This window comes from Callithrix jacchus, chromosome 5, assembly GCF_049354715.1.
Source record: "Callithrix jacchus isolate 240 chromosome 5, calJac240_pri, whole genome shotgun sequence".
Classification (NCBI taxonomy): Eukaryota; Metazoa; Chordata; class Mammalia; order Primates; family Cebidae; genus Callithrix; species Callithrix jacchus.
This window is the reverse complement of record NC_133506.1, coordinates 130776669-130798676: the sequence shown is the minus strand read 5'-3', so window position 1 is coordinate 130798676 and position 22008 is coordinate 130776669. Positions and strand designations below refer to the sequence as shown.

At 59.7% G+C, this 22008-nt stretch overlaps 1 protein-coding gene across 9 annotated transcripts; it reads left to right on the top strand.

Annotated features, from left to right (window-relative positions):
* Positions 1 to 500: 500 nt before the first annotated feature.
* On the top strand, positions 501 to 20669 carry GRIN2C (glutamate ionotropic receptor NMDA type subunit 2C). Of its 9 annotated transcripts, none has more exons than XM_035301692.3 (15): positions 501 to 755; positions 1340 to 1755; positions 1876 to 2102; positions 7280 to 7693; positions 9738 to 10336; positions 10663 to 10777; positions 11661 to 11872; positions 12058 to 12220; positions 12476 to 12629; positions 14684 to 14809; positions 15172 to 15401; positions 15772 to 15932; positions 16436 to 16623; positions 18163 to 18395; positions 19107 to 20669. In XM_035301692.3, exons 3-15 carry the CDS (start codon positions 2049 to 2051, stop codon positions 20256 to 20258), a joined length of 3801 nt encoding a protein of 1266 aa, XP_035157583.1. In that variant the 5' UTR covers positions 501 to 755; positions 1340 to 1755; positions 1876 to 2048; the 3' UTR covers positions 20259 to 20669. The 9 variants fall into 9 exon arrangements, with proteins under 9 accessions (XP_035157583.1, XP_035157582.1, XP_002806915.2 ...); XM_035301691.3 differs by having other exon boundaries at positions 12055 to 12220; XM_002806869.6 differs by lacking the exons at positions 1340 to 1755; positions 1876 to 2102 and having other exon boundaries at positions 7167 to 7693; positions 12055 to 12220.
* Positions 20670 to 22008: the final 1339 nt, after the last annotated feature.

The window sequence follows — 22008 nt, the reverse complement described above, 5'->3', positions numbered from 1 at the left end:
CCTGTAGTCCCAGCTACTCGGGAGGCTGAGGCAGGAGAATCTCTTGAACCCAGGAGTCGGGGGTGCAGTTAGCCGAGATTGCACCATTGCACTCCAGCTTGATGACAGAGTGAGACTCCGTCTCAAAAAAAAAAAAAATAGTGCCTAAATCTCCCTAGGGCTTCCCAGTGTCTGGAGAGTGGTCACTGCCTTTGATGGCAGCCCCAAAGAGGCTGCCTCGCTTTATAAACCGAGGGGTCCTCGAAATCAACTGGCCCAAGGTCACACACTCGTGAGCTGCGGGCTCAAACCCAGGCCCCGGGCAGGCTGGTGTTTCCTCCGAGGCGCACTTGCCCCTAGTGTCGGGTATGGGGACCGGGTCCCTGAGAGGGGAGAGGGACCCGGGCCTGCGGCGGGAGGGGCCCCAAGGGGCGGCGGGCCGGGCCGGAGGCGGCGAGCCCCGGCGGGGCGGGCCCTTGAGGGCGGCAGTGAGCACTCCCGCACGGTCTGCTGCCAGCTCTGGGAGACGGAGTCGCAGCGCGCAGCCCAGCCCGGGACGGAGCTGGGCGCGGTGCGAGCCTCGGGAGGGTCGCGGGGAGCGGGGGCGGGTCGCGGCCAGCCCGCCAGGTCGCGCCACCCGCCCCCGCCCCCGCTCCGGCGCCCGCCGACCTGAGACTGAGCGCGCCAGCGCGCCGGGGCCAAGCCTCCGGGACAGGCACCGCGAAGAAGGCGGCCGGCGCGGGCTCTCGGCGTAGGCGCAGCGCCCCTTCCCCTCAGTGAGTGGCGGGCGGCGGGCAGCGGACGGCGGGCGGGCGGGGGGCTCTAACTTCGCCGCCAACTTGGGGCTGGGTTCCCGCGGCGCGCCGGCAAGGACGGCGGAGACAGAGGCGGGACACCCGGGGGGAGTCGGGCCGGTGCAGGACTCTCGGGGAGCAGGGAGGGGGCGGCTGGAGGACCCGGACCTTCGAGAACCGGACCTTGGGTTTGGACCCGGGAGGCGAGAGAGGAGGGGAAGAAGAGGCCGAGGAGACAGGCGCGCGGCGGACGCGAGAGAAGGACGCGGGCGAAGCGCCCAAGACGTTCGTCCCCGGGGTCGCCGAGCCCTCCTTCTCCTTCGCCTGGCACGGCGGCACCGCGGGACCAGGGGCAGTGCGGGGACGCGGGAGTCTGGGCTGCCGCGGACCTCAACTGTTGCTGCTGGTAGCCTCCGGGGCGGAGGGCGGGGAACAGGGCCGGGATCGGGGGCCGGGGCTGGGATCGACCAGAGCGAGGGGCTGAGAAGGCGAAAGGGAGTGAGAAGGGAGTGAGAAGGCGAAAGGGGGCTGTGCAGCTCCCTAGCCTGGTGCCCCGGTTCCCCCAGGTCTGCTGGGCACCTGCTGCGCACCTGCCTCCGCGCCCGGACCCCTTCCCCCGCCGCGAGTCCCGGTTCTTCCCCTGCAGCTCTGCCCCCTCTCTGCCCCAGCCTAGCGCTCTCCCCTCTGCGACCTGGGAGAATCGGAGTGCCTTCCAGGGTAGTGGCCTCTTGCAGATGCTGGCCCGTGCCCGGGTCCCGAGCTTCCAGAGCGCGAAGGGAAGGGTGGGCAGAGAGAGCGCTGGGCGAGCGTGGTCTGGCGCTGGGCCCTGGCTGCGCACCAGCAGGCTGCGCCGGTCTCTGGGGGCTTCGCCCAGGATCCCCGACGGACGGCGGAGAGGGGAAGCCCAGAGCCTCCGGTTTCCCACCTAGGCGGGCAGGGGGGGACACGCAGAGCAAAGGCACCCAGCAGCCTGAACCCCCAGGTGGGTCCCGCGACCCTGCAAGGAGCTGCTGTGTGAGCAAGATGGGAATTCCTGCCCGGCCCTGACGCCCACTCCATTCATCCATCCTGACGCCCACTCCATTCGTCCACTGTTTCCCAGGCCTGGTCGCCCAAGGGGACTTCTGGCTTGGCCTCCCAGCCTTCGGATGGTGGCGTTGTTCTAGTTCAGTCCTCGACCCCAGGCCACAGGAAAATCGAGAGAAGAAACTTCTTTGGGGAGGGTGCCATCGCGCTGGCTGTATTTCTGAGTCCATCCAGGTCTTGGCGGTGCTAATGGCTTTGAGCCTGTTTCTAAACTCCCAAAGAATACGAGCGTGCAAGGGGCAGGTAGGCAGGTCCGGGACACCCGAGTTCACCCAGGGCCCTGGGGCAGGCCTGGGCTGGTACCAGGGCCTCCTGCCAGGCTGGCTCCGTCCCCTGACTGCGGGGTTCGGGGTAACGACCCAGCTTGGGGGAGTGGGGGTGGGGCCCGGGAGTCGGGGATGCTGGCGGGGGGCAGCGCCAGGCTGGGGGCGCCGGGTGCGTGGTGCGCAGCTCGGCCGCCAGGAGGCGTGGCGCGGGTCCCCGCCCGGAGCCGCCGCCACTGCCGCCGCCGCATCGCGAGTGTCCTTGAGCCGTGGGTGACGGTGGCTCTCGCTGCTCGCGCCCCCTCCTCCCGCGAGGGGAGCCTGATGCCACGTTGCCTATGAATTATTTATCGCCGGCCTAAAAATACCCCGAACTTCACAGCCCGAGTGTAAGAGATTCCTGCGGAGGGGAGGGGGCGGAGCCTCCCGGGGGCTGTGGGGAGTCCGGGTGGGATCTGCTACGGGGGCCTTAGCCTCGAAGAAGCGAGAACTCCATGCCCCCAGGAGTGGGGCAAGCTAGAAGGGCGGTCCTTTCCCTTGGCGCCTGGGTTTGGATTTTGGCTGGGCAAAAGTGAGGGAGGGAAACCCGACGGCAAAAGAGAGGCAGCTCACAGGAAGGGCAGGGGGTCCCGGAGGTCTGCTGGCGGGTGTGGCGGGCTCTTGGGACCAAGTTTCCTAGCCTGGGAGAGGGGGAGCCATAAGCATCTCGGGTGTGAGCCGGTGTGAGTGTGAGAGTGTGAGTGCGTGTGTGTGTGTGTAGGTCCGTGCCGGAAATAGGTTTGGAAAAAGGAGGCTGAGATGCTAAAGGCAGAGATGCTCAGGTCTGCCTGAGTTGTGGGGACCCCAGGAGGAGAAGGCCCCCAGCCTGGGAAGGTGCTCAGAGCCTTCCAAATGCTGCTGTGTCCTGCAGGACTGACCACTGCCATCCTCTGCCGGGCTCTTTGGGGATCCCTGTGTTAGACAAACATTAGTTTAAGGGCTGTTTGTGGAGGGGGTGAGACCCTGAGTGGGTGGGTGGGCAGAAGTGTCTGAGACAATGCGTCTGCCCTCAAGGAACCTGCAGTCCAGTGTGGGACGGGGCATTCATGAATGCACACACACCTGCCGCAGGGCAGAATGGAGGGGTGAAGGGGACCACTGCACAGAGCTCCCCACCCAGGAGGGGAAGCCAGGGCAGAGGGAAGAAGGCCAGCCACCCCACCCTGGCCACAGACCCTGCGCCTGGAGACTGAGGCATCAAGGCAGTACCTGTGGGCGAGGGATTTTGGCTGGGCCCTGAACGGTGGTAGACTTCCGTTGGGAAGAGGATGTTCTAGCCTGGGGGATGCTGGAACAAAGCCTGGAGATGAGGATAGGGTGGGGCGGTTTGGCCACCAGACTGGCAGAGCTGTGGGCTCCAGGGGAGGGGAGGATGGCTGCTTGCGGTCAGGGTGCAGAGGGTCCTGTCCATGGGACTAAGGTGTCTGGACTTCATTTGTGTGCACCAGGGAAGTAGCTGTCCTGTGTGAGGAGGGAGCAGGGGCTGGAAGAAGGCTTCAACAGTGCTGTGGGGCCCTCCAGGATGGGTAGATGGGAGGTAGGGAGGGCAGGCAGTGGAGGAGACTGTGGCAGGCAGAGCGGAGTTTGTCCCTCCTATCTCTGTAGGGCGGCTGGATTCCATGGGGTAATGAGACAGGCATGGGAGGCTCCTTGATCTGCCCCTTGCTATTTGGAGTCCAGAGACTTACCTAGTTTTGGCTCCCACCTCTGGAGGAACTCTGGGATCCCTCCCTGATTTTAGGCTCTTTGGTTAGAGGCATAACCTTCCCGAAGCCCCCCACCTCCAGACCCCCAACCCAGGAGGACACTTTCCCTTTGGAGAGAGTCTCTGGTGTCCCCAGCCCAGGGAGATGCCTTCCTATTGGAGAGAGCAGGAATGAGAAACGTTCAGCTACTGTCAGACCTTTATACCTTCATGTGAATGAGCTCTACATCCTTGGCTAAGAAAAGGTCTTGACTGGAAGCTTGAGGGGAGAAGGAGGGCAGGCTATTGGTGGAAAGGGAAATAGGTTTGGAAAAAGGAGGCTGAGATGCTAATGGCAGACTGCTTATTCTGCCCCTTTGAGTTGAGGGAGTGCCTGGGCCCTTCATCTAGGGTCATACTGTCCAAAGAAATAAAATGGGAGCCACGGGCCGGGTGCAGTGGTTCACGCCTGTAATCCCAGCACTTTGGGAGACCGAGGCAGGTGGATCATGAGGTCAAGAGATTGAGACCATCCTGGCCAACATGGTGAAACCCCGTCTCTACTAAAAATACAAAAATTAGCCGGGCATGGTGGCACACGCCTGTAGTCCCAGCTACTGGGGAGGCTGAGGCAGGAGAATTGCTTGAACCCAGGAGGTGGAGGTTGCGGTGAGCCGAGATCATGCCACTGCACTCCAGCCTGGCACCTGGCGACTGAGCGAGACTCTGTCTAAAAAAAAAAAGGGAGCCACAAATGAAATTTAAAAATTTCCAGTAGCCACATTAAAACAAATAGAAACAGGTAAAATTAATTTTAACAGTATATTTTCTTTGACTAAACATACCCCAAATGTTATTATTTCAACATGTCATCAAGACACAAATGTTTACGAGATTTTTACATTCTGTTTCTGTATTGTCTTCAATCTGCAGTGTGGGATGAAATTTTACACTGATAGCAACCCCCGTTTGGGTGAGAGATGTTTCTGGTACCTAACAGTCGTGTGTGACTGGGGGCTCCTATACTAGGCAGTACAGATCTAGAGGTCATTGCTGGGAGGCAGGGGAGGTAGGAGGCTTGGGGCTCCCCACAGGGCAAGGAACTGCTAGGGCCTGGAGGTGTGGGCAGAGGTGAGCAGACAGAGGCCTTGCGAAGGGAGTGATGAGCACTTCAGTGTCCTCTGTGGTTGCGATCTGACATCCCTGATTGGTGGTAGTAGCTGAGGCATGGCATGGCATGGCATGGCTAGGATCCCATGCTAGACTCAAACGTGTCTCCAGGCTGCCAGTTCTGCCACTTCTGTGTCACTGTACCAGGGAACCACACACATGGGGAGATTTCAAGGGCACCAACATGAGAATGATATTCCCTTCCTTGCCCAAACTCCTGTCTTCTTAGCCTGAAATTCTACCACCTGGCACTTTAGCTTAAGGCTCTGTTGTTAAACCACATCTCTCTTGGGAATGAGAATGCTTTCAGGTGTGATCAGTCCCTCATGCCTTCATGTGAATGAGCTCGACATCCTTAGCTAAGAGAAGGTCTTGAGGGGGAGGCTGGAGAGCTTGAGGGAAGTAAGGAGGGAAGGGTGGAAAGAGAAATACATTTAGGAAAAAGGAGGTTGGAGGTGCTGACAGCAGCAAGCTCATTCTGCAGATGTGACTCTGAGTTCCTGGAGGGCAGGGACCATGTCTCACCCACAGGGACATTCCGAACCCACAGGGACATTCCGCCATCCAGTGCCTAGTGCAGGGAAGAGGCTCAGCACAGACGGGCCAAGTTATGTGTCTGCACCAAAGTCGGTCCATCTAGTGGGTTCCCCTGGAGGGATCTTTTCAGTGCCACCCTGGGGAGAAGAGGAACTTTCCTGAATGTTTCTGGTAGCCTCTTGTACTTCCCCACTCTCTGGATTCCCTAGACAGAACTAGAGACCCAAGAAAGCCCATATGTCTGTAAGACATTAGGCTTTGGATAAAAGAGAGAGAGAGAGAGAGGAGAGAGAGAGAGAGAGGAGAGAGAGAGAATGAGAGAGAGAGAGAGAGAGAGAGAGAGAGAGAGAGAGAATGAGAGAGAGAGAGAGAAATTTGGTGGCAGGGAAAAGGAAGGCCCCGTGAGAAAGCTGGAGCCTGCCCAGCCATTGTCATCTGCCTTTCAGAGGTGTGGTTTCTGGCAACTGCTTGATTTTTGTGTACATTTCTGTAGCAGAGATGTGCGGATCCTGGGGGCAGGGGGGAGGGCTGCAGTGGCAGGCTCACCCTGTCTACCCTTTAGCTCTCCCCTGCTCAGAAGTTTTGCTGAGGAGGTGACGAAGATGGAAGAGGTGGCAGTGCCGTGGCTGATGGCCAGCGGGAGGGAGAGCAACATCTGTGGATACCATTCCACTCAGGCTTTGCGTTAGCCTCGCTGCTGTGGCTCTTGGTCCCAATCCAAAATAATGACATTTAGCAAGGATACATGTCAGGCCCCTGGGTTGGGTTAAAAAGATCCTGCACACCAGTGATGGCCTGAGAGGCCAGCTTACCAGCTCATGTGTAATGAGACCAAACCCCAGCTCAGCAGCTTGGGGTTTTGGGTACCCCTGAGCTCTGAACAAGTCAGCGCTGCTGCACTCCGCTGTGGAAGAGCTGCTACTAGCTGAGGCCACAGAAGGAAGGGCTGTAGTGATGTCCAGTGCCCAGGAGGAGGGGGCTGTGTGCCAGGCAGAGCAATGCAGAGGAGGGCCCTTGGGGCTGGCCCCATGGCAAGCAGGGCGTGCTGACCAGTAGCACAGGGCCTGGGGAGAGACAGATGGAAGATCCGGTTTAGACTGCAGAGAGGACTGGCGGGGGCATTGGGGATGATGTAAGAGCTGTCTTCCTTCACCTGGCTGGGGGCCTGGCACCTGCAGGATAAGGTCACTAATTCCAGCAAATAGCCTGTTGGCTCATCTTAGCCCTCACACTGCCGTGATTGTCTCAGGCAAGGAAACATGGCTCAGAGAGGCTGAGTGACTTCCCTAAGATCACACAGCCCGTAAGTGGCAGAACTGGGACAAGAACTCAGATCTGTCTGACCCAAATCTGTGCACTTGAACCCCAGATTGGCATTTGCAGTGTGCCTTCCTACGGCAGAACCCACTGGCTGAGTGTTGGAAGGGCTGGCCTTTCTAGCCAAGCACGTGTTTCATCAGTAGACTGGAGGGCTGGGTCCCGGTCGCCGTTCCTGTTCTTCCCCAGCGCTTGCTCTTCTGGGATGCCCTTGGGATGCTCAACTAACCTCTCTTTCTCTTTGTCTGTGTCTGTCTGTCTGTCTCCCTCTCTCTCTGCCTCTCTCCGGGGAGGGAGGTTTTCCCCTCTTTAATCTTCTGTACGTGTGTCCCTCTGTCCCTCCTGTCTGTCCATCTGCCTCTCTTCAAACCTCTGTCTCCCTCCCTGTGCTTGTCCTGGTCTCTCCGCAGGACACTCCGGTGGACATGGGTGGGGCCCTGGGGCTGGCCCTGTTGCTCACCTCGCTCCTTGGTGCCTCGGCAGGGCCGGGTCCCGGGCAGGGCGAGCAGGGCGTGACGGTGGCCGTGGTGTTTGGCAGCTCGGGGCCGCCCCAGGCCCAGGTCAGTGCCCGCCTCACCCCTCAGAGCTTCCTGGACCTGCCCCTGGAGATCCAGCCACTCACCGTGGGGGTCAACAACACCAACCCCAGCAGCCTCCTCACCCAGATCTGCAGTCTCCTGGGTGCTGCCCGCATCCACGGCATTGTCTTTGAGGACAACGTGGGCACCGAGGCAGTAGCCCAGATCCTTGACTTCATCTCCTCCCAGACCCACGTGCCCATCCTCAGCATCAGTGGGGGCTCCGCTGTGGTCCTCACCCCCAAGGTGCATGTTCAAACTCATGTCCCCTTGTGCCTTGGGCCTAGAGCCAGGCTGGGTTAGGGGATGCTTAGGTTCTGGGAGGCTGGGATTAGACGGGACCGGCAGAGAGGTGGCAGCTGAGGGCATGACGTGGGTGATGGGGAGAAGGTGATGGGAACGGCATCCCCATGTTCTAGAGAGACCCTCTGGGCTGCTCTCACATTGTGTCTGGATGTGGGGTGGGCAGGGTGCAGGCCCGCCTCTGGCTGTGGGGCTCAGGCTCCAGCCCTTGTTCTCTGTTTCCCTCAGCTTCCTAGGTCAGGCTGAGACCCACAGGGCCTGCCGGGCATGGGAGGTGGTGCCACGCCCTCTGGGCAGTTGTAGTTCACCTGTAGGGTGAGCACTCCAGGGAACCCTGGGAGACCTGGGGAGGCCTGTAGCCTCCTGTGGAGAACGTTCCAAACACACGTTCATCTGCAATTACAACTGGGATAAGCATTCTGAAGGAAAAACACAGGATGCTGTGAGGGAGCTCATGGTCCCCATTTGCATAGGGTGTTGGCCAGGGAAGGTCTCTGGAGAAATGATTTCTAGGCTGAGACCTGGAGGCCAAGGGTGAGCTGGTGGGGAGGGGGAGAGGCACAAGCAGAGGAGCAGGAGGTGTGAAGGTCCCAAGGTGGGGAAGGAGCTCGGAGCTTTGGTGGAATAGAAGGAAAAGCCTGGAGAATGAGGTGGGGGCCTGGCCATGGGGGAAGATGTTTGGGCCTTCCCCTGAGCAAGTCGGCAGCCAGGGCAGGGTGAACCGATGTCACAGCCCCCTGAGCTTCCTGGACCTGTCCCTGGAGATCTAGCCATTCAGGGATGAGCGGAGGAGAGTCGAGGGAAGAGACTGATCTGATTTGCCTTTGTTCATTCTTATATGGCGATTTTTGAGTATATATAAAAGAGTATAAGGAAGGCTCATATTTCTCCCATTTACCCTGGTTATCCACCCCAGCCTCACCCTCACCCCCTTCCCTTTCTTTTGTGTTAATTTGAAGCAGAGCCCAGGCATCCTCTTATTCCAGCCATAAATATTTCAGTATGTATCCCTGCAGATAAGGACTTAGGAAAGTAAAACCACCATCCATGATGACATCTAAAAAATAAAACTCCTTAACATCTTCAAATATCCAGGCAGTGTTCACATTTCCCCATTGTCTCACAACTGTCATAAATGTTGATTTTGCAGTCTGTTTGCTCTTATCAAGAGCCAAGTCAGGTCCACACGTGCTGGTTGGTTGGTGTGGCTTCTAAGCCTCTCTCAACCTCTGGGCCCCTCCTCCGTCTCTCCCACTTTTTTCCTTGCAATTTGTTTGTTGAAGAAACTGGGTTGCTTGGCCTCTGAATTTTCCCTTATTTGCTTTTTTAAAAGACTGGGACAGTAGCAGCAGGGAGAGCAATTAGGAGGGGACTGCACTGGCCCTGGTGCCAGCAGTCAGTGCCTTGGGCTTTTGCAGTGGCAGAGGGGTGGAGAGGAGGAGTTTTCCCACTCGCAGGGCTCGGACCAGGATGGTGCTTCCCAGTCTCTCTTATGGGGCCCCACATAACACCTCAGAACATTGGCTCTCAACCCTCATTATGTTCTTAGGAAATACAGACGCCTGGTTTGCACCTCTGGAATTCAGATTCAGTTGATCTGGGGCAGCGCTTCTCAATCTAGCAGGCTCAAGGATCAGCTGAAAAGCTTGTTAGAATACAGATGCTAGGCGCCATACCCAGCGATTCTGATCCAGTCGGTGCGGGGTGCGGCCTGAGAATCTGCATTTCTGACAAGCTCCCCGGTGGTGCTGATGCTGCGGGTCTGCGGGCCGGCGTGGTGGGCTTCGGGCCCGGCACGCCCAGGCTAACCGGCAGCGGGGAACCACGTTGGGGCGGGAGGGAGGCGCAGGCCAGCGGGCTCCCGGAATACGGAGCAGCCACCGGCGCAAGGGCGCCTGGGAGCGGATGGAGGGGCCGAGGTCGGGGTAGGGGCGCGGGGCGGGGCTCGGCCCGCCCCGCCCCGGCTCAGGCCCCGCCCCGCCCCCAGGAGCCGGGCTCCGCCTTCCTGCAGCTGGGCGTGTCTCTGGAGCAGCAGCTGCAGGTGCTATTCAAAGTGCTGGAAGAGTACGACTGGAGCGCCTTCGCGGTCATCACCAGCCTGCACCCGGGCCACGCGCTCTTCCTGGAGGGCGTGCGCGCCGTCGCCGACGCCAGCCACCTGAGCTGGCGGCTGCTGGACGTGGTCACGCTGGAGCTGGGGCCGGGCGAGCAGCGCGCGCGCACCCAGCGCCTGCTGCGCCAGCTCGACGCGCCGGTGTTCGTGGCCTACTGCTCGCGCGAGGAGGCCGAGGTGCTCTTCGCCGAGGCGGCGCAGGCCGGTCTAGTGGGGCCCGGCCACGTGTGGCTGGTGCCCAACCTGGCGCTGGGCAGCACCGATGCGCCCCCCGCCGCCTTCCCCGTGGGGCTCATCAGCGTCGTCACCGAGAGCTGGCGCCTCAGCCTGCGCCAGAAGGTCCGCGACGGCGTGGCCGTCCTGGCCCTGGGCGCCCACGGCTACCGGCGCCAGCACGGAACCCTGCCAGCCCCGGCCGGGGACTGCCGCGCCCACCCTGGGCCCGTCAGCCCTGCCCGGGAGGCCTTCTACAGGTGGGCACCTGCCCGGGGCATAGGTATGGGAGGTGGGGAGCACTTCGGGGGACCTGGGTGGCAGTGAGCTTGGGCTGGCTGGCCACACCTCCCACTAGCTGCTTGCCTGGGGTCACAGCCACATTATCCCACCTGTTTGGGCCTTAGTGTCCTCATCTGAAAAAACAGCAGGTGTCAGGGTGTGTCGAGGACCGTGGGGCCAATACAGGGAAGCACTTTGAACAATAAATACAATCAATGCCACCTGCTGCTGGTGGCGGTGGTGAGGTAGAGGCAGGGGGTGTCTGGTCCTTGGCAGGGCTGCAGGCATCTCTCCCCTCTGGCAGGCACCTTCTGAATGTCACCTGGGAGGGCCGAGACTTCTCCTTCAGCCCTGGTGGGTACCTGCTCCAGCCCACCATGGTGGTGATCGCCCTCAACAGGCACCGCCTCTGGGAGATGGTGAGAAGGGGGTGAGCCCAGGGGCCCTCAGTGTCCTCTCATTTTGTCCTTGCCTCCTCTTGTGCCCACAGCTAAGCAGAGAGTCCCTCTGTCCCTTATCCAACCCCTCATCTTCTAGGTCTCAGCTGAAACAAACATCTCCATTGGGAAGCCTCCAGGTGCCCCAGGGTGGGTGAGGGGCCCTGCTCTGGGCTCCCATAACACCCCAGCTTTCCTCCACTATAGAACATTTCGAGCGCTCCTATCTCCTGGTCCTGCCCCTGCAGGAGTAACCCATGCCCATGCTGGCCAGACAGGCTTGTAAACAATACAGAGAGACCAGTGCTTGAGTAGACATGTGCAAAACATTGTGGGATTAGAGATGAGGAACAGGAATTAGTTCTGCCTTCAAAGGAAGAAACTAGGGAAGTTGTCCCAGAAGATGGGATATTTGAGCTGGATTATGGAGGTTTGAGTAGGAGCCCATCGGAAAGAGGTGTTAGCCTGATCTAGACAGAGGGGCAGAAAGGTTTGGGGCATTTTTCAGTGATGCAGGGGTGTGTTTGGGGGTATGGAGACAAAGGAAGTAGAAGTGATGGGGGGACATTGAACCTGAGCATGAAGTGCCTTGAGTCAGGGTCAAGGGGGGACCAGTACAGTGAGTGAGACAGGGTCAGGTCTGGGCTTTAGGAAGATGCTGTGGGTCAGTGTGGGGCTGGATTGGAGAGCACAGGGACCTGACTCGCCAGGAGGCTGTCGGGAGCAGCCCTATTCTGACCTGCCCCAGTGTCACTAGGTTAGAGAGGGGGATTCTTGGCCCTGGCAGGCTCCACCCAGAAGCCCCACCTAGAGGGTGGGGGTTGCAGGGCTGAAGGCTCCAGGCTGAAGCTGTCACCCTCCACAGGTGGGGCGCTGGGAGCATGGGGTCCTATACATGAAGTACCCCGTGTGGCCTCGATACAGTGCCTCTCTGCAGCCTGTGGTGGACAGTCGGCACCTGACGGTGGCCACGCTGGAAGAGCGGCCCTTTGTCATCGTGGAGAGCCCCGACCCTGGCACAGGAGGCTGCGTCCCCAACACTGTGCCCTGCCGCAGGCAGAGCAACCACACCTTCAGGTCTGCGGGTGCCCTGGGAGGCTGGTGTGAGCTGGGTGCCATTGTGTGATGGTCAGGTGTTGTGTGCGTCTCATGCTTGGGTGTGGGGCAGGGGTCCGAGTGCCAGGCTGGGAGGAGCAGCTGGGGCAGGGCTGGGCCATGACCTGCTCTGACTCCTGGTGGTCTCATGGCGGTGGCTGCAGCAGCGGTGATGTGGCCCCCTACACCAAGCTCTGCTGTAAGGGCTTCTGCATCGACATCCTCAAGAAGCTGGCCAGGGTGGTCAAATTCTCCTATGACCTGTACCTGGTGACCAATGGCAAGCATGGCAAGCGGGTGCGCGGCGTGTGGAACGGCATGATCGGGGAGGTAGGCCCCGTCCCATTCCCATTTTGCCTGCCCTGCCTGCTCGTCTGCTGCCCAGACCCCGCGGGGCTTTCAGATGCCCTCTAGAGGGGGGCATGGGCTGTCACCAGTGATGACTCCTGTGGTGGTCAGTACTGAAAGCCGAGCTCTGAGGGCCCCAGAGGGAACAACCGACTCAGCCGGTGGGTGCTGGAGGGGTGCCTGGAAGCGCCTGTGCAGCATGTCCACACCTCGGAACCCCCTCTTTCAACCCCCCAGGTGTACTACAAGCGGGCAGACATGGCCATCGGCTCCCTCACCATCAATGAGGAGCGCTCTGAGATCGTGGACTTCTCTGTGCCCTTTGTGGAGACGGGTATCAGCGTGATGGTGGCTCGAAGCAATGGCACTGTCTCCCCCTCGGCCTTCTTGGGTGAGGCCCAGGGCGGACAGGGATGGCTCCAGGGGCAGTGGGGCCCATGAGGAGGGTGTGTACAGCTTGGGTGGAGATGGGGAGTGGGTGGGCTCTCAGAGGCCTGGCACAGCAGCCAGGTTGGCTGGAGGTGAGTGGAGAGGAGAGGGGAGAGGTGAGGTGGATGTTGGGTTCTAGGTATGGCTGCCCGGCCAGGGTCAGGTTGGAGGAGTGGGATAGGTGGTGGTGCCACTGTGAGTGACAGGAAAACCAGACAGGCAGGCTGGCCTCAGGAGGGGCTGTGGGGCAGGGCTGTGGAACAGGGTGGGAGGCCCATGGGGAGTTGAGGAGTGAGTGTAGCATGGGAAGAGGTGTGTTCCTTCCTGGGTGAGGAGTCCAGCATTGGCTGGGCAACCCCCTTGTGCCAGGTCCTATGCTGGGTGCTGGGGTTATAGCCATGGTCCTTGCCTTCCGAGAGTGCCAGTCAGAGGCCAGGCGGGACATGCAGCATGAAGTCGTAGAGAGCGGTGAGGACAGGAGGAGGGCAGGGGAAGAGCTGAGGCTGGCCAGACAGGAGTTGGAACACCAGCTCTGCCCTGTCCTGCAATGTGGCTTTGGGCAAGTCACAGAAGCTCTCTGAGCAGACTCCTCATCCACTGGAGAGAGGAAGAAACCCCACTTCATAGCATAGCAAGTGTTCATGGCGGGAGTGACTGCCCTCCTTCCCTCTCTCTCTCCCTCCCTCCCTCCTTCCCTCCCTCTCTCCCTCCTTCCCTCCCTCTCTCCCTCCTTCCCTCCCTCTTTCCCTCCTTCCCTCCCTCTTTCTCTCCCTCCCTCCCTCTCTCCCTCCTTCCCTCCCTCTCCTTCCTTCCCTCCCTTCCTTCTTTTTTTTTTTTTAATTTGGAGATGGGGTCTTCCTTGTCACCCAGGCTGGAGTGCAGTGGTACCATCTCGTCTCACTACAGCCTGGAACTCCTGGGCTTGTGATCCTCCCACCTCAGCCTCTTGAGTAGCTGGGATCACAGGTACACACTGCCACACCTGGCTACTTTTTGTACTTTGTGTAGAGACTGGCCTTCACTATGTTGCCCAGGCTGGTCTCCGAATTCCTGAACTCAAGCAATCCACCTGCTTCAGCCTCCCAACGTGATTTATTTATTTATTTATTTATTTATTTCTCTTTCTCTTTCCTTATTTCTTTCCCTCCCTCCTTCTTTCTCTTTCTCTCTCTCTCTCCCTTCCTTTCTTTCTTTCCCTCCTTCCCTTCCTTTCTCTCTCTTTCCCTCCTTCCCTCCCTCCCTCTTTCCCTCCTTCCCTCCCTCCCTCTTTCCTTCCTTCCTTCCTTTTTTCCTCTCACTCTGTCACCCAGGCTGGAGTGCAGTGGTGCAATCTCAGCTCACCGCAACTGCCACCTCCTGGGTTCAAGGATTCTCCTGCCTCGGCCTCCTGAGTATCGGGGATTGCAGGCATGTGCCACCATGCCCACCTTATTTTTGTATTTTTGGTAGAGACGGTTTTGCCGTGTTGGTGAGACTGGTCTTGAACTCCTGATCTCAGGTGATCCGCCTGCCTCAGCCTCCCAAATCGCTGGGCTTACAGGCGAGAGCCATCGAACCCAGCCAGAAGTAGTAAATTCTTACTCTAGGAGATAGGAACAGTCTTGTTCGGGGCCTGGGGTGTGTGTCTCCAGTTCTCCAGGCGTGAGTTTCCATGTTGGTGGGATGAGCAACAAGACTTGGCCTCGGAGGCTCTGATTCTGGGCAGAACCACCAGATTGGCCACTCCGGGCAGGGCAGGGTTTGTGAACTCAAAGGAACATTTCTTAGGGTGGGTGACTTGTACCTGTCCCAAAGAAGTTGGGGTTGGGGAGACACCAAGGATGCTGGAGAGCCTGACCTCTTTTGGGGACCTCTCCTGGGGCTCTGCTGCTCTGAGTCAGGGGCCCCCTTGGCTGGGTCTGCAGAGCTGGTGGGCGCCTACTTTGAACATGTGGACCCACCTGTCTCCACCCAGTGCTTCTGGGCTGGGGGCAGGGGACACACCGAGGCCTCTGAGCTGCCTCCCTCTGTCCCCAGAGCCGTACAGCCCTGCAGTGTGGGTGATGATGTTCGTCATGTGCCTCACCGTGGTGGCCATCACAGTCTTCATGTTCGAGTACTTCAGCCCTGTCAGTTACAACCAGAACCTCACCAGAGGCAAGAGTAAGCTTCGCCTGGGGCTGGGAGGAGGGTGGGGCTTGGAGGTGCACATCGCCACACCTGGTGGAGAAGGGCACCCTGAAGGCTGGGCTCAGGGGCAATGGGTCCTCCAGAGAATACCTGTGGGAAGTCCCTGGCCTTCGGATGACACATGCTGGGGGCCAGATGAGACAGACACATGGGGACACACACACACACACACACACACACACGCGCCGGTGAGCTGACTTGACCTGGCAAGGGAATGGCAAGGGATGGATCCCCCACAAGGCCAGGCTGAGACCAGAGCTGTGGAGTCGGGTGGGCTGAGCTAAGCCCTTTCATGGTGGGCAGGAGGAGCCCCAGCGTCCCCCTCTTGCCCCCAGAGTCCGGGGGCCCATCTTTCACCATTGGCAAGTCTGTGTGGCTGCTGTGGGCGCTGGTCTTCAACAATTCAGTGCCCATCGAGAACCCCCGGGGCACCACCAGCAAGATCATGGTTCTGGTTTGGGCCTTCTTCGCTGTCATCTTCCTTGCCAGCTACACGGCCAACCTGGCCGCCTTCATGATCCAGGAGCAGTACATCGACACTGTGTCCGGTCTCAGTGACAAGAAGGTTGTGGGGTTGTGGCTGGTGGGGGTGGGGGGACACTGAGGGTGGGGACAGGCTGTGAGTGGGCAGACCCAGGAATGTGAGCTGGAGGTTGGAGCAGGAAGAAGCTTCAGGGCCTGCTGAGGAGGGGCTGGGGTCTGGGGCAAGAGATGATTCAGAGCCACTGACCAAGAGGCCTTGGGTAAGTCTCTCTCTGTCTCGGGCCTCAGAATTTCCATTTGGAAAACACAAGAGTGGCCTGGACAGCTGTTAGGACCTTCTGCTCTGACAATGCAAGTCCAACTGTGGGGCTCGGCTCTGGGCTGGGTTTGGGGCTTTGGTGCCTGGAAGGCTGGAGGAAGGGTTGTGACTGGCTGCTGCCCTCCGCCTGCAGTTTCAGCGGCCTCAGGATCAGTACCCACCCTTCCGCTTCGGCACGGTGCCCAATGGCAGCACGGAGCGGAACATCCGCAGTAACTACCGAGACATGCACACCCACATGGTCAAGTTCAACCAGCGCTCGGTGGAGGATGCACTCAGCAGCCTCAAGATGGGGTGGGTCCCGGCACTGCACCCACCGTCTCCATCCACTGGTGTCTCCCCAGTGGCCACCTTAGCTCCCCATGTAGGGACAGTGGGGCTGGGCTGTCCTGCAGACTCTTGAGGGGTGGAGGGAGATCTTGGGGCATAGTGGAGCTTGAAGCACAATGGAAGCCACCACCACGTGTCTCAGAACACAGCTGTGGTGCCGATCAGTGTTCAGCCTCAGCCTGAGGAGGTGGCTGGGACATTCTCTGAGTTTTAGGGGTGTGGAGGGGGTGAGCAGAAAGGGTTGTGTGTTTTCTGGGAAAAGACAGTTCCCTGGTCTCTCTGTGGAGGAGGGTGGGAGGGGTCCTCGCTGCATCCAGGACCCAAGAGAACCAGACAAGTCTCCGCCCACTCATCCCTCCCGGGGGTGCCCAGCAGGCTCATGTGATTCGGACCCCTGTCACGCCCCAGTGTCGGTGCCCCCTCCCCTCCCATATGGTCCCTAGCTCTGAGGCTCAGCCTGTCCCCAGGAAGCTGGATGCCTTCATCTATGATGCTGCTGTCCTCAACTACATGGCAGGCAAGGACGAGGGCTGCAAGCTGGTCACCATTGGGTCTGGCAAGGTATTTGCCACCACTGGCTACGGCATTGCCATGCAGAAGGACTCCCACTGGAAGCGGGCCATAGACCTGGCGCTCCTGCAGTTCCTGGGGGACGGTGGGTACTGCTACTGCTGGGGTGTCCAGGGCGGGCTGTGGAGCCCATGGTGGTCAGCATCTCCACACCACTCAAGTCCCCAAGGCCTGTGGGCAGGGAGTGGTCTCTGGCAGGTGAGAGGTTGGGACAGTTGAGGGGGGCAGGTACTAGGAGCAATTAGAGACAGACCCGAGAAAGGGATAGGCGGGAAGGAGCAGGAACTGGGCTGGAGAGTCCCTGAAGGGCAGGAAGGCAGGAAGGGGCTCAGGCCTCATGGTGGGGGCGGGGTGGGGTGGCTGATCTCCTTTCTTCTGCCCTAAGGCCCCTCCCATGTTCCCTCCCAGATGAGCACCTCCTTTGCTCAGTAGAGTATCTCCATGGCCATCTTGAGATTACCTGGGGTAGTACGAACCTGCCTAGTCCCACATATGTGAGTGTCCAGCCCAGCCTGTCTGCAAACCCAGAGACAGCTTGAGTTTAGAGGAGTTCCATCCTTGTTAGATAAGACATGGTCTGGACCGGGTGTGGTGGCTCATGGCTCTAACCCTAGCACTTTGGGAGGCTGAGGTAGGAGGATTACTTGAAGCCAAGAGTTTGAGACCAGCCTGGGCAACACAGCAAGATCCTGTCTCTATAAATAAAAATTTTAAAAATTAGCCAGGCATGGTGGCACGCACCTATAATCCCAGCTACTTGAGAAGCTGAGGCAGGAGGATCCCTTGAGTGCAGGATTTTGAGGCTGCAGCGAGCTATAGGATTGTGCCACTGCACTCCAGCTTGGGTGACAGAGTGAGACCCTGTCTCAAAAAAAAAAAAAAAAAAAAATCGGATTTCTCAAACCATATAAGAATGAGAGCAGCCAGGTGAGGTGGCTCATACCTGTAATCCCAGAACTGTGGGAGGCCAAGGTGTGAGGATTGCTTGAGTCTAGGAGGTCAGGATCATCTGAGACAATGTGGGGATATCTCATCTCTACAAAAAATACAAAAATTAGCCAGGTGTGATGGCATGCCGGTAGTCACAGCTACTCACGGGGCTGAGGTGGAAGGATTGCTTGAGCCTAGGAAATCCAGGCTGCAGTGAGCCATGATCACACCACCGCACTCCAGCCTGGGTGACAGAGCACGACTGCCTCAAAATAATAATAATGACAGTGATCACAATGCGTGTCTCTTAGGAGCTGAGGCCTTTTGTCTCCATGTGCCCAGCTCCATGAGTGACATGTAGATGGTGAAGAAGTTTATGAAGATGAGTGAATGAATGGATGCTAACATTTACCCAGTCCACAAGCCTTTACTAGGGGTGCACAGCAGAAGGACCCAAAGACCAGCATTGCCCACCCCAGCCTCCACCCTGCTTTCCTATTTCCTTGCTCACTGACCCTCCACCCTCTGCCCCACCATCCTGTTCCAGCCAGGCTGGATCCCTGTGTGGTCTGCTTGAGGAAGAAGGGGGTGGTGCTCTGGCCCCAGATCCCTTCTTACTCCAGGCTTGTGGCGAGCTTTGTGAGGGGGTTGCTATAGTTTCCTGAGCCAGATGTACCCCCCTCACCCACTCCAGGAGAGACACAGAAACTGGAGACTGTGTGGCTCTCAGGGATCTGCCAGAATGAGAAGAACGAGGTGATGAGCAGCAAGCTGGACATTGACAACATGGCGGGTGTCTTCTACATGCTGCTGGTGGCCATGGGGCTGGCCCTGATGGTCTTCGCCTGGGAGCACCTGGTCTACTGGAAGCTGCGCCACTCGGTGCCCAACACATCCCAGCTGGACTTCCTGCTGGCTTTCAGCAGGGTGGGTGCCTGCCCCTCCCCACACAGGCCGCAGCTTTAAGGGCACCTACCCAGATAAGTCCAGGCTGGCCATGGCCCATTCCCAGAGGTAAAAGCCAAGGTTCTGGCCGGGCTCGTGGCTCACGCCTGTAATCCCAACACTTTGGGACGCTTAGGCTGGTGAATACCTTGAGTCCAGAAGTTCAAGACCAGCCTGGGCAACATGGCGAAACCCCATCTCTACAGAAAATAAAAGAATTAGCTGGGTGTGGTGGTGCGCGCCTACAGAGCCAGCTACTCAGGAGGCTGAGTTGGGAGGATCGCTTGAGCCCAGGAGGCAGAGGTTGCAGTGAGCTGAGACAGCACCACTGCACTCCAGCCTGGGCAACAGAGTGAGACCCTGTTTCTAAAACAAACAAAAAAACCCAAAGTCCTAAGAGGTGGCATGGCTCACCAGAGTGGCAGAGTTGAAGAGGGGGAGAGCCCTCCCTCCACACAGGTGTGCCCAGGTTGGAACCCTCACGTGCCAGGTGTTAGCTAGAGTGATTATGAGAACGAGTTAATCACTGGGCGCTCAGACCACATTCATCTGCAAAGCCCATGGGAGACGCTTCACAGTTAGCTGCTTCCTGAGACTTAGAGAAGGCTGATGATGTCTTGGGACCAGGGGGAGACTATCGAGGTGGGTCCCTGAGCGGAGGGCGCTCACAGCATGTCGTCTCCTACTGCCCAGGGCATCTACAGCTGCTTCAGCGGGGTGCAGAGCCTGGCCAGCCCACCGCGGCAGCCCAGCCCAGACCTCACGGCCAGCTCGGCCCAGGCCAGCGTGCTCAAGATGCTGCAGGCGGCCCGCGACATGGTGACCACGGCGGGCGTGAGCAGCTCCCTGGACCGCGCCACTCGCACCATCGAGAACTGGGGTGGCGGCCTCCGTGCGCCCCCACCGCCCCCCTGCCCGACCCCGCGGTCCGGCCCCAGTCCGCGCCCGCCCACTCCCGGCCCGCCCCCAGAGCCGAGCCCCAAGGGCTGGGGACCGCCAGACGGGGGTCGCGCGGGGCTTGTGCGCAGGGCTCCGCAGCCCCCGGGCCGTCCCCCGACGCCTGGGCCGCCCCTGCCAGATGTCTCCCGAGTATCGCGCCGCCCAGCCTGGGAGGCGCGGTGGCCGGTGCGGGCGGGGCACTGCGGGAGGCACCTCTCGGCCTCCGAGCGGCGCGCGCTCCCACAGCGGCCCCTGTCGCCCGCGCTCTGTCACTACAGCTCCTTTCCTCGAGCCGACCGATCCGGGCGCCCCTTCCTCCCGCTCTTCCCCGAGCCCCCGGAGCCGGAGGACCTGCCGCTGCTCCGGCCGGAGCAGCTTGCTCGGCGGGAGGCCCTGCTGCACGCGGCCTGGGCCCGGGGCTCGCGCCCGCGCCACGCTTCCCTGCCGAGCTCCGTGGCCGAGGCCTTCGCTCGGCCCAGCTCGCTGCCCGCCGGCTGCACCGGCCCCGCCTGCGCCCGCCCCGACGGCCACACGGCCTGCAGGCGGTTGGCGCAGGCGCAGTCGATGTGCCTGCCGACCTACCAGGAGGCCTGCAAGGAGGGCGAGCAGGCAGGGTCCCCGGCCTGGAGGCACAGGCAGCACGTCTGCCTGCACGCCCACGCCCACGCCCACCTGCCGTTTTGCTGGGGGGCAGTCTGTCCTCACCTCCCACCCTGTGCGAGCCAGAGTTCCTGGCCCACTGGGGCCTGGGGGTCTCTGGGGCACAGGGGTAGGACTCTGGGGCTGGGCACAGGCTACAGGGACAGTGGGGGACTGGGCGGGGTCAGCAGGGTAGCCTGTGGGACGCAAGGCTTCCTGGGACCCTGTACCTGGAGGCGGATCTCCAGTCTGGAGTCAGAAGTGTGAGTTATCAGCCACTCAGTCTCCTAGCCACCTGGATTCTCTGCCTGACACTGTCAGGGTTAAGGGGCAGGCAGGATTGGGCTTTTCTGGCTTCTACAATGAAATCCTGGCCATTCAACCCCAGTGACAGATGATATCTTCCATGGTCAGCTCGGTGACCTCAGCAGCCTCAAATCATGGTGTGGGCTGGGCTTTTGCTGTCCTCTTGTCATGCAAAGTTCTGCCAGGAGGGTGTGCTGTGGGGGTCAGACCCTGAGGCTCTCTCTGCCCTGGGGCTGGCCGGTTCCTGGTCATGGCTGCTGTGGGCATGGAGGCTGGAACCTGTGGTTGAGGCAGGGCTATCCTGATCCTTGCTCTGCCTGGCTGGAGTTTCTTCTCATCAGAGCACTGGGACATTAAACCAACCTTTTACAACCCACTGGTCCTGGCTGCTTCATTCTGCATTCTGGCGGGGGAACCGCACAGCCAGTAGACAGTAGTGTCATGGGAATATCCCAGGTGGGGTGTTTGCCTAAAGCAGGTGGGCAGCTCCCTGTGAGGGAGCCTTGGGAGGGATGTGGTAAGGAGGTGAGGCTGAGGGGGGGCTCTGGGCAGCAGAGACTACTTGGTATTCAGGGCCAGCTCCCACCCATCCTGGCACTGGATGTGACACGTGTGCTCAGCATAGGGGCTCTGGTGATGATGGATGGAGTTCAGCTCTCAGTCTCCTTGAAAAGGGAGGCTTGTGCCGGGGGTGGTGGCTGTCCTGCCCTACCAGGGATGTCCGGGGGAGCCTGCCAGTGCCGCGGTGGCAGAGGCAGAGAAAGGTGGGAGCTTGTGGGCTTGCTGAACCCTGGCTGGCTACGTTCTCTCTGTGGCTGACACGCGAGGCTCATAACTGCCTGGGCTCTGAATCCTGGTGCAGGTGGCTGCCAGGGTCAGGCACAGCTTGGCCTTGCTGGTGCCAGGACTCCTGTGGCGAGAGAATCTGCCTGCGGTCTTATCCTCCGTCCTCCCTCTGGGGCTTCCAGCCCACTTCCTTTTACTATCACACCTCTTTGGCCCATCTGAAAAAATGGCTTTTGCTTATCATTTTCAGTGTTTTCACATCTGCAATTACATTTATTCCCACTACAGTGACTGTGGAGCAAGCAGGCGTTCATTCTTCTATCCGTTCCACCAACAGTGAGCACTATTGATTCAGTCAGACCCTTTCCTCACGGCTGAGGATGTAAAGGCCAAGCCCCAACAAGTTGGTTGGAGGCAGGGCAGAGGCTAATTCCACGTGACAGAGGAAGCCGGGAGGGGCAGTGCTGGCTTTCTCTGCCAGTGCCCTCCCACACAGCTCCTTGCTGGTTCCCAGGAAGCCAGGTTGACTCTTTTAGTCTCTGAAGACCCTACTGCTTGGGTTGGGGCCGTGAGAACTGGACTTCTTTGGGGTTAGTTTTAGGGGTGAAGGCAGCTGAAATGGTGGGGAGGGATACACCTCCATTCTTGATGGGAGAGTAACTACCCCAGAATGGGTGACCCTGTCCAAGTTCACGCTGTCTACCCTATGCGTTTTCACGGGCTGGAGCCAGGTCCAGGACAGCAGGTGAGGAATGTGCCTAGGTGAGTGCTGGAGGCCAGCACTCTGGAGGGGAGGCACTTGACCTTGGTTGCAGCCACTAGTGGTGAGGGGGTTAACAGTTGGCCACCAGCCCCTGGAACCGACCCCCTCCTCCTCCCCGGAGTCAGGGTCTGCCTTTGGCCCTGGGAGGAAGGTTGCAGCAGG